We start from the raw sequence: 10,827 nt of genomic DNA, 5'->3' as shown, positions 1-10,827 counted from the left end.
TGTGTATTAACCATCAGTACGTATATGACGTACTGTTTTTATGAATCTTAATCGTAATTATTCGATTTTTTGATTAGATTATGATGTTTTTAGCTTATTTGAACTCTCAATTTGATTTTCTTGTTATTTTCGTTCTTTATTTTCTAAAAAAATCATGCTTGTTTATTGTTTCAGGGGTATTATCTAGCAGTACATATGTCGCATACTAATACAAACTACTTTTGATTCTGTTTTATTCTTAGTTTTATCACTTCTTGTTGTTTGATCCATAAGTACATATCTTCCATACTGAAATAATACTCTTTCGATTCTGTTTTTTTATAGATTCATTCCATGCAGTTGTTTTTTAGTTCATGAATCAGCAGTACATATGTGGCATACTGATACAAACTGCTTTTTGATTATGTTTTATTCTTAGTTTTATCACTTGTTGTTGTTTCATCCATAAGTACATATACGCGATACTGAAATAAGACTCTCGATTTAGTTATTTTTCTTCATGGAGTTGTTTTAGATAGTGAATTAACAATACATATATTGAATACTGAAAAAGTTGCTCTTTGAATCTGTTTTATACATAGATTTTAGTCAGTTAATTCTTATGATTTTGTCAACACATATATGGAATACCGAAATAAAACTGAACCATCGTTAGGTAGTATTAATCTTGATGTTGTCATATTACTTGTACTATTCATTTTTGTTCTGTTATTCATATATTGGTTGTTGTTATGTTTTAATTGTTACATTTTGGTCACATTTACAGGTTCAATATGTCTGATGTTAAGAGTGTTGGCGCTTTTTGGAGGAAGTGGTCCAATGGTAGTGGAGCACTAGAGAGATCCTGTTTTTTTTTTAACCTGTAAGCAGTGTAGCAGATATGTACTCAAATTATGTAAGCAGTGTAGCGGATATGTACTCGAATTTCATAAACTGTGTAGCAGATATGTACTCGATATAATGAGCATGTAGACACACACGTTTAGTAGTCAGGGTATTGTGATCATTTTCATATTTTAATTAATTATGGACCTTCAGATAAAAAAAAATTCTGGTTGGACCCTACTATAAATAACCTTATGGGCTTAGGACCAAACAAGAAATTTTCCTTTTAGATAACCAAAGGGTTAAATGGGCAAGGACTAACCGGTACGTATTAGTCTCATCTTGGTGCCCGACTAAACCATTTCTTTCTCTGAGTTTTTTCCCCCCTTCTAGCTGGAAAGTCTGCCGCTCTATTATCCCATCCCCCTACATGGGCCAGTCCCTGATGTCTAAATCTGAAGCCACTTACCCTACCGTGATCAGACCCAGCTCAATCCCCCATCAAGTTTTTAGTTCAGTTTTTAACACTAAGAAACCATGCCTTCAATTTTGGTTATGTGGTGGTTGTTAATTTACCCGCCTAATCCAACTGTTCACAGCAGCAGTATCCTCAAAGTCGTATTTCCTACTCATCTTCCTCTCTCCCACCTTCTATTTAGAAAGTATTTGAAAGAAAGAAGATGTCAGCAACAAAGATTTCCTACCTAATTCAGACCGATTCTTACTTAAATTACCAGCCAAATCATGTATTCGTCAACCCTAGAAGGAGGAGGAGCAATGGATTCATTTTCACCAACCCAAACCTCAGAATTTCCAACCTTTCAAGTCTCCTTAATACCCAGATTAAGTCAAGGGGTTCGATTAAACTTCCAAGAAGAACGGTTAATTGCAGTAAAAGTGATTCAGATAGAGAAATGGTTGAAACAGATTCTTCTATGGATTGTGTTGGGACTGGTTATAATGTTGAATGTGTAGTTGATGAAACATCTGAAGAAACAGATAGATTTTTGCAGAAAAAGATTGAGAGTTTTGAAATTGAAGAAAAGGATGGAAATTCTGAGTTGGGTTTTGTTAAAGGAGTTTTAGAATGGGGTTTGTTGATTTCCCCATTTTTCTTCTGGGGAACAGCAATGGTGGCGATGAAGGAAGTTTTTCCGAAGGCTGGACCTTTTTTTGTTTCGGCTTTTCGGTTAATTCCTGCAGGGTTTATGTTGGTTGCATTTGCTGGGTTGAGAGGGAGAAAACAACCTTCTGGTGTTATGGCTTGGGTTTCAATAGTTTTGTTTGGACTTGTTGATGCTGCTTGTTTTCAGGTGAGAATTGGTGCATTTCTCTACAGAAATTTGTCGAGATATTTAAATTTTTAATGAATCATTTCCAGTAATTATCTTGAATTCAAATAATTGACTTTGAATTTGAATGGAATTTTTTGATAGGGATTTCTGGCTGAAGGTTTGCAAAGGACATCTGCTGGTTTGGGCAGTGTATGTTTCCGTTATCTCATTCTTTTTTCAGCCAATTTTAATTTTGCGGCTCCTGAAAGTACGATAGTTAAGGGATAGTCGCATAATGTGATCAGTAAACTTACATTTCTTGTACACCTCTGCTGAATTCTGCCTTTATGGGAACCAATGATGGTTGGCTTAGTATGCGGTTTCTAGTTTTCTTGTTTGCAACTTGAGTTCGGTGCAGATTTTGTAGAGGCTATAAGCTGAAGAAGCGTTTAGTTTCATTACCCTTTAATTTGCCCTTGTTTTACTTGAGTGTTAGTGTAGCCCTTCTTCGGGTTAAAATGTGTATTCCTAAGATTCCTAGTGTAGTCTTGCATAATCTAAATTCAGCTTGGATTCAATAATTACAGGTAATCATCGATTCACAGCCTTTGACTGTGGCTATACTTGCATCCTTGTTGTTCGGTGAATCCATTGGGGTGGTCGGAGCTGCAGGTCTTGTGCTTGGTGTTGTTGGACTTCTACTACTTGAGGTAAATATACCTTAAACAACTTTTATTGCTGCCGTTGAAGTTTTACATGCATTTCAGTTCAGATGGTTTTTATTTCTTTTATTTCCCGCTATCATAGTGAGATTCACAAACTTCAACTGCTTAAATCTTCAAAGTATATTTGACATATTTATGCGATGTGTTTTGATATCGCAAAGTTGTAATGCTCTGTCTTTTTCCAGTTACCTGCACTTTCACTTGAAGGGAGTAACTCTTCACTTTGGGGGAGTGGGGAATGGTGGATGCTTCTTGCTGCTCAAAGCATGGCAGTGGGAACAGTCATGGTTCGCTGGGTGTCCAAATACTCTGACCCTATCATGGCAACTGGATGGGTATGTTTTTTCAGCTTCTATCCAAGTTGGTTCAACTCCTTGTTTTCTCATTACCATGTGAAACCTGTTGATTTCCTTGACCCAAAGCTTGCTTATTTTTCACCTTATTGTTTTGCACTATGATTATTATCAATTGCATGCATCCTGTTAATAGTACTTGATACCCAATATTAAGGTCAGAAATTCGCCTGGGGATTTTTAATGGCAGATTGGAGGAAAACAATTTTATTTAGCTCTTAGGACTATTGACTTTGCTCTATGATCTCTTCTTCTCTTCCATGAGGTGAATCCATTGGACCAAAAGAAACGAGAAGAAACTTGACCAGTTGATTATCTAAAATTAGTTACTATACAGAAAAAAGGCTGTCTGATTAATGTATTTATATGTTTGTTTTTTACAACAGCATATGGTTATTGGTGGCGTCCCTCTGCTGGCCATTTCCATACTCAATCATGATCCAGCAATTAGTGGGGGTCTCAAGGAGCTTAATACCAATGATATTTTAGCACTCATCTATACATCCATCTTTGGAAGTGCTATCAGCTATGGCGTCTACTTTTACAATGCATCAAGAGGTCAATTTCTTTCTATACGATATCTGTATATGCCCATGTACTAGCACTACCTATGTTTGTAGATCTAGCTTGCTTCATGATACTTCATGAATTTGCTTGTAAGGATTGCAAAATATCATTGTGATGTCTATGCCTGTACATCTTCTAAAAACAATATTGGTGGATTTACAGGCAGCTTAACGAAGCTCAGTTCTCTCACTTTTCTAACCCCAATGTTTGCTTCAATATTTGGGTAAGATTACGAAATCCTATTATATCTGTGTGTCGCTTGATGCTCTGTAATTAGTCGGCTAATTTATTTATTTTTTACTATTATTGGGGTACCAATAGTGAGTCTTTTACTTTGTTCTAATTAATGGTCTACATTTCTTTTCAGGTTCTTATATCTTGGTGAAACTTTCTCTGAACTGCAACTTTTTGGAGCACTGGTAACCGTGGTTGCGATTTACATGGTCAACTATCGCACCGGTACTAATAATACTATCGAGTGAGGAATAGTCACAAAGAGGCTTTTGAAGTTAAATACACATGACATTATATACATGTCCTGCTACTGTTTTCGGCTTGTCAGAAAGCGTGACGCATTGTCATAAAGAGTTGTGCACAAAAGTGTAAAAGTCATACACACTATATACACGACACTATATACAGGTCCAGGAAGAAGTAGAAAAGAAAGATTTGAGATTTCAGGGTCGAAGATGGATTAGTGGGATGTAGGCGGTTTACCGGAAGTTTAATTGGAAACAAGAGGTATTCTACAACCTCATCACCAGATTGATTGTTGTAGTTAAAAGTTGTTGTAATTGCCGGTTTAGACCACCTCACAAGAGCTACAATTGCGTAAGATGAACTAGATACAATATCCCAAAGCTATTTAGACCTTTGAATAATTCCCAACTTAGTTCCAATTCTGATGCAGACATTGAATCAGCGAGTATCCAGCTTCATTTTCTTTTAATCAGACAAGGAAAAATTACAACAATTAGATGGAGCCCGGCAACAAGCTGGGCCCCAATCCAATTTTTTGAAAGACAACCCAATCCTATGGAAAAGAAAATCCCTCACTATGACATTCACATCATTTTTTTTTTGACTTAAAAGGCAAATTAGATTAAAAAATATCGTTGTGTCACCTGAAAAGTGGCACAAAATAGCAAAAATTACATGGAAGTGTGCATCACTGCATTCCAATTACATAGCAAGGTAGACAAAGGAAAACCAGAAAATAACTGAGACTTCATACCCCAATTAAACATCAAACATTTTACATCTGTAATCAGTTGATCCAAATCCTTCTTCACATTGTTATGGACTCTTGCATTTCTTTCAGTCTAGACACACCACCATATGGCAAACGGAAAAATACTCAAAATTTTCTTTTTTCTGTTTTTAGATCTCCTCCGGCACTTATCACCCCATTCCCATAAGTTAGTCTTAACATTTCTAGCTAACACCCAATTGAGTTCAAAACTTTTAAGAAAATAAGACCAACTATCAAACACAACCTTACAGTGCAGGAATAGATGTGAAAAAGTGGGGGTATAACAACCACACCCAATATTTCGTTTGGCAATCTGAATAGACAAACTCCAATATACTTTCAATAGAATCAACTAGACAGTCAGACTCAATCTAGAGAAAAGTATATCAAAGAGTTTTATATCTCTATCTCTCAATTCAATCTGCAATCAACAAATAGGAATTTGCGAGCCCGGTTGAATATAAGGGAAGTAACTTGAACGGTACCAAAGACCAATGTTCAAAGATCAATCAATTTCAATTTCAATCAACAACCAAAGGTTGGATTTACCAATTGATTGATACAACACACAACCTGTGATATTTCTATTATATAAAAAAATATAATGCGGAAAAGAAATAGCACATACACTAGAATTTTGTTAACGAGGAAAACCGCAGGTGCAGAAAAACCCCGGGACCTAATCCATTTTTGAACACCACACTGTATTAAGCCGCCACAGACACTAGCCTACTACCAATGAACTTCAGACTGGAATGTAGTTGAACCCTAATCAATCTCACACTGATTCAAGGTACAGTTGCGCTCCTTACGTCTCTGATCCCAGCAGGATATTACGCACTTGATTCCCTTAGCAGATCTCACTCACAACCAAGAGTTGCTACGACCCAAAGTCGAAAACTTGATAAACAAATCTGTCTCATACAGAAAAGTCTATTGGAATAGATAAATTTGTCTCCCACGGAAATACCTACGATTTTTCTTCCGTCTTTTGATAAAGCAAGGTACACAGGAACCGATTGATAAACCAGACTTATATTCCCAAAGAACAGCCTGGTATTATCAATCACCTCACAATAATCTTAATCGTATAGTAGTGAAACAAGATATTGTGGAATTACAAACCATGAGACGAAGATGTTTGTGACTACTTTTATTCTTACCTATCGGAGATAAATCTCAAGCAAATCTTAGCAAAGATAATACTCAATCACAATAGAAGAAGTAAGATCAGAACACGCAACTACAGAGAAAATAGTTGGGTCTGGCTTCACAATCCCAATGAAGTCTTTAAGTCGTTAACCTACATGGTCTTATGAAAAACCTAAGGTTAAAGGAGAATCGACTCTAGCTTATGCAACTAGTATCACATAAAAGGTGTGGGGATTGGGTTTCCCAGTTGCTAGAGTTCCCCCTTATATAGTTTTCAAATCAGGGTTTGCAATCTAAGCTACCTTGGTAACAAAGCATTCAATATTCACCGTTAGATGAAAACCTGATTAGATTCAAGCTAATATCTTTCAACTGTTAGTTCGAACTTAGGTTGTTATACACAAATGAAACGTACCTTCATTTAGGTTTAAGTAACCGTACCTAAACGTGTACACCATGTTGGCTCAACAGTAGTTAACCTAGGTTAGCTATATGAACACTCTCATATCAACCTTATTCATCTTAACCACAACTAGTTCAAATGACTCAAATGAAACTAGTTAAAAAGTTGTTCAATTGCTATATTCTCATAGAAGTATACAAGAACACAATTGAAGCAAAATCAGTTTGATTCACTCGAATCAATTCATGAACATTATAGCCACGGTTTGCAAAGAATGCATTCCTTAATATATAAATGTATTAGTTCATGAACAAACCGATTTTAGAACTTTAACCACTCAGGTATGCAAATGGGTACGCATACTTAAGTAGCCGGTCTGAGTTTGGGTTCGCCAGTATGTGAACGGGTATGCATACCTTAGTACACTTCCAAAACCCAGCAGAAATTCCCGGACCTATACCTTACGCAAGTTTGCATACAGGTATGTGTACTTGGTACACGGAATTTCACAACTACAAGTACGCATACGGGTATGCATACTATAGTTCCGGTCATGGATCACATACATGCAAGAATGCACACTATGTTTATAATCCAATAGTTTTAAACTCTATTTCAATCATCGAAACTTTCTTAGAGGATGACAATGGCCGTTTTCACACACTATTAGCATCAAAGAAATTTTCAAGTTATTGAAATAATCATAACGAAACATTCCAAGTCTAGACCAAATGATTGTATCATACAAACCATGTAAGATGTTACTCGGCAATTTTCACAAAATCATATTTTGAATTTCGTCAAGAATATAAGATGAACTTGGTTGAAGCGAAATCTTACCAACACATATTTCGAGAAATATGTAAGCGAGTTAATCTCAGCTCGAAATCTCGAATGTGCATAATCGATGACTATATAGTAATACGACTTTTGTCTCAATATAGGAGATAGAGTAGAAATAGACTTTCCAAGTGATAGATGAGTTTTAGTCTCCACATACCTTTCGTTGATGAAGTTCCACAAGCTCTCCTTAGTAGTTCTTCGGCTTCAATTGATGAACGACGTGAAGTCTAATACTCAACTACACAATCTATCCTAGTCCGAGACATCACTATAAGTAGATTAGAAATCAAGACTTATAGTTTTGATCACTAACATTGACAAACAAGTTTCATATAGCAACGCTTGCGAGTTCGACCGAGCAGTGTTCTAACAAGATGTTCATTCGTTTCCAAGCATTCATCACAAAAAACGCATTTAGGATATTGAATGAGCCCATCATTGTATAAAAAACCGAAAGTGGGAGCACCACTAAAGCACAAAGTCCAGACAAGAAAAGATACCTTCAAGGGCACATTTGAGTTCCACAGCTGTTTGTCAGGGAAAGTTAACAAACCACCAGTTTCTAGAGCAGCATATGCATCATCCACTGAAAATTCCTCCCTATAGCGCCACTGTCTAGAATCCTCATTCGAAAACCGAGATAGGTAACCAATAATCATGACTAGCCATATAATTTCGCAGTCTTTTTAGAAACTCTATAGTATCACTCCCTAACTCACCTAAGTGGTAAACGCAAGCACCCCAAAACCAAAGCCCTAAGTTATATACTTCTATAAACATTTGTTTTTTTTTTCGATCAACAGCTTGACTAATTGCCTAGCGAAGAACAAAATCACACACTCCAAAGCCTGTTAAAGGAGAAACACCCGTGGTATCCATACACACATCACGCTATCCCAATTTATACCAAGATATCGGCAGATCTCAAAGCCATTCTGGTGTCAGAGAGAAACCCTAAATCCACTTCCTTCCTGGATGAACAATCCCAATGAAGTCTTTAAGTCGTTAACCTACAGGGTCTCGTGAAAAACCTAAGGTTAAAGGAGAATCGACTCTAGCTTATGCATTTACTATCATACATGAGGTGTGGGGATTGGGTTTCCCAATTTCTAGAGTTCTCCCTTATATAGTTTTCAAATCAGGGTTTGCAATCTAAGCTACCTTGGTAACAAAGCATTCAATATTCACCGTTAGATGAAAACCTGACTAGGTTCAAGCTAATATCTTTCAACTGTTAGATAGAACTTAGCTTGTTATACACAAATGAAATGTACCTTCATTTATGTTTAAGTAACCGTACCTAAACGTGTACACCATGTTGGATCAACAGTAGTTAACCGAGGTTAGCTATATGAACACTCTCATATCAACCTTGTTCATCTTAACCACAACTAGTTCAAATGAATGAAATGAAACTAAGAGTTGTTCAATTGCTATATTCACATAGAAGTATACAAGAACACAATTGAAGCAAAATAGGTTTGATTCACTCGAATCAATTCATGAACATTATAGCCACGATTTACAAAGAATGCATTCCTTAATATATAAATGTATTAGTTCATGAACAAACCGATTTTAGAACTTTAACCACTCAATTATGCAAACGGGTACGCATACCTTAGTACACTTCCAAAACCCAGCAGAAATTCCCGGACCTATACCTTACGCAAGTTTGCATACTGGTATGTGTACTTGGTACATGAAATTTCACAACTACAAGTACGCATACGAGTATGCATACTCTAGTTCCGGTCATGGATCACATATATGCACGAATGCACACTATGTTTATAATCCAATAGTTCTAAACTCTATTTCAATCATCGAAACTTTCTTAGATAATGACAACAACCGTTTTCACACAGTATTAGCATCAAAGCAATTTCAAGTTATTGAAATAATCATAACGAAACATTCCAAGTCTACACCAAATGATTGTATCACAGAAACCATGTAAGATGTTACTCGGGAATTTTCACATAATCATCTTTTGAATTTCGTCAAGAATATAAGATGAACTTGGTTGAAGCGGAAGCTTACCAACACATATTTCGAGAAATATGTAAGCGAGTTAATCTCAGCTCGAAATCTCGAATGTGCATAATCGACAACTATATAGTAATACGACTTTGGTCTCAATATAGGAGATGAAGTAGAAATAGACTTTCCAAGTGATAGATGAGTTTTATTCTCCGCATATCTTTTGTTAATGAAGTTCCACAAGCTCTCCTTAGTAGTTCTTCGGCTTTAATTGATGAACGTCGTGAAGTCTAATGCTCAACTACACAATCTATCCTAGTCCGAGACATCACTATAAGTAGATTAGAAATCAAGACTTATAGTTTTGATCACTAACATTGAAAAACAAGCTTGAGATAGCAACGCTTGCGAGTTCGACCGAGCAATGCTCTAACAAGATGTTCATTCGTTTCCAAGCATTCATCACAGAAAACACATTTAGGATCTTGAACGAGCCTAGCATTGTATAAATAATCGAAAGTGGGAGCACCACTAAAGCATAAAGTCCATACAAGAAAAGATATCTTCAAGGGCACACTTGAGTTCCACAGCTGTTTGTCAGGGAAAGTTAACAAACCACCAGTTTCTAGATCAGCATATGCATTAGCCACTGAAAATTCCTCCCCATAGCGCCACGGTCTAGAATCCTCATTCGAAACCAAGATAGGTCACCAATAATCATGACTAGCCATATAATTCGCAGTCTTTTTAGAAACTTTATAGTATCACTCCCGAACTCACCTAAGGTGGTAAACCCAAGCACCCAAAAACCAAAGCCCTGAGTTATACACTTATCTAAATATTTGGTTCTTTTTCGATCAACAGCTTGACTAATTGCCTGGCCAAGAACCAAAGCACACACTCCAACGCCTGTGAAAGGAGAAACACCCGTGGTATCTATACACACATCACGATATCCCAATTTATACCAAGATATCATCAGGTCTCAAAGCCAGTCTGGTGTCAGAGAGAAAACCTAAATCCACTTCCTTCCTGGATGAGATCCGTAAAGGTATCCCGAATCAGATCATGTATATACTTGAGACCCACTCCACGCGAGCAATGCAAGGCATGATCCCCAAAAATATCCATTTCCCTACCACGACTGGAACAAATGTCCCCTTCTTCGAAAAGAGGGATTCCAAGCCTATAACACAAGATAGATCTAAAATGCTGAGGCCGAAGTTTTTGATTAAAAAAATATCTTTATTAGAAAATTAGAGGTTTACACAGAGTTTATCTTGATTTATCCAAGTATTGATACCATGAAAAAAAGCATTGTAAAGCTCAAAAATGGAACCATCTGATCTAGCTTTCTTGGCTAAATTGTCCGCCATACAGCTTTTAAGAAGATTAACAAAATTACAAGATCGAAGAGATTTTACTTGTAGAAGGAATTAAATATCTAAAA

The 10,827-nt window shown here is 36.5% G+C and overlaps 1 protein-coding gene across 1 annotated transcript; it reads left to right on the top strand.

The window, feature by feature from the left end:
* The first annotated feature begins 1,391 nt into the window (after positions 1-1,391).
* On the top strand, positions 1,392-4,630 carry LOC113299658 (WAT1-related protein At3g02690, chloroplastic-like). Its single transcript, XM_026548729.1, has 7 exons — positions 1,392-2,138; positions 2,262-2,309; positions 2,687-2,809; positions 3,010-3,159; positions 3,564-3,735; positions 3,907-3,967; positions 4,112-4,630. Exons 1-7 carry the CDS (start codon positions 1,506-1,508, stop codon positions 4,224-4,226), a joined length of 1,302 nt encoding a protein of 433 aa, XP_026404514.1. The 5' UTR covers positions 1,392-1,505; the 3' UTR covers positions 4,227-4,630.
* Positions 4,631-10,827: the final 6,197 nt, after the last annotated feature.

The sequence above is a fragment of the Papaver somniferum genome, chromosome 7 (assembly GCF_003573695.1).
Source record: "Papaver somniferum cultivar HN1 chromosome 7, ASM357369v1, whole genome shotgun sequence".
Classification (NCBI taxonomy): domain Eukaryota; kingdom Viridiplantae; phylum Streptophyta; class Magnoliopsida; order Ranunculales; family Papaveraceae; genus Papaver; species Papaver somniferum.
The sequence above is the reverse complement of the archived record's forward strand: the minus strand, read 5'-3'. Positions and strand labels throughout refer to the sequence as shown.

Coding starts and splice junctions, on each gene's coding strand:
- LOC113299658 (XM_026548729.1), top strand. CDS start 1,506: ATGTCAGCAACAAAGATTTCCTACCTAATTCAGACCGATTCTTACTTA. Junction 2,310..2,686: donor CATCTGCTGGTTTGGGCAGT/GTATGTTTCCGT, acceptor CAATAATTACAG/GTAATCATCGATTCACAGCC. Junction 3,968..4,111: donor ATGTTTGCTTCAATATTTGG/GTAAGATTACGA, acceptor ATTTCTTTTCAG/GTTCTTATATCTTGGTGAAA.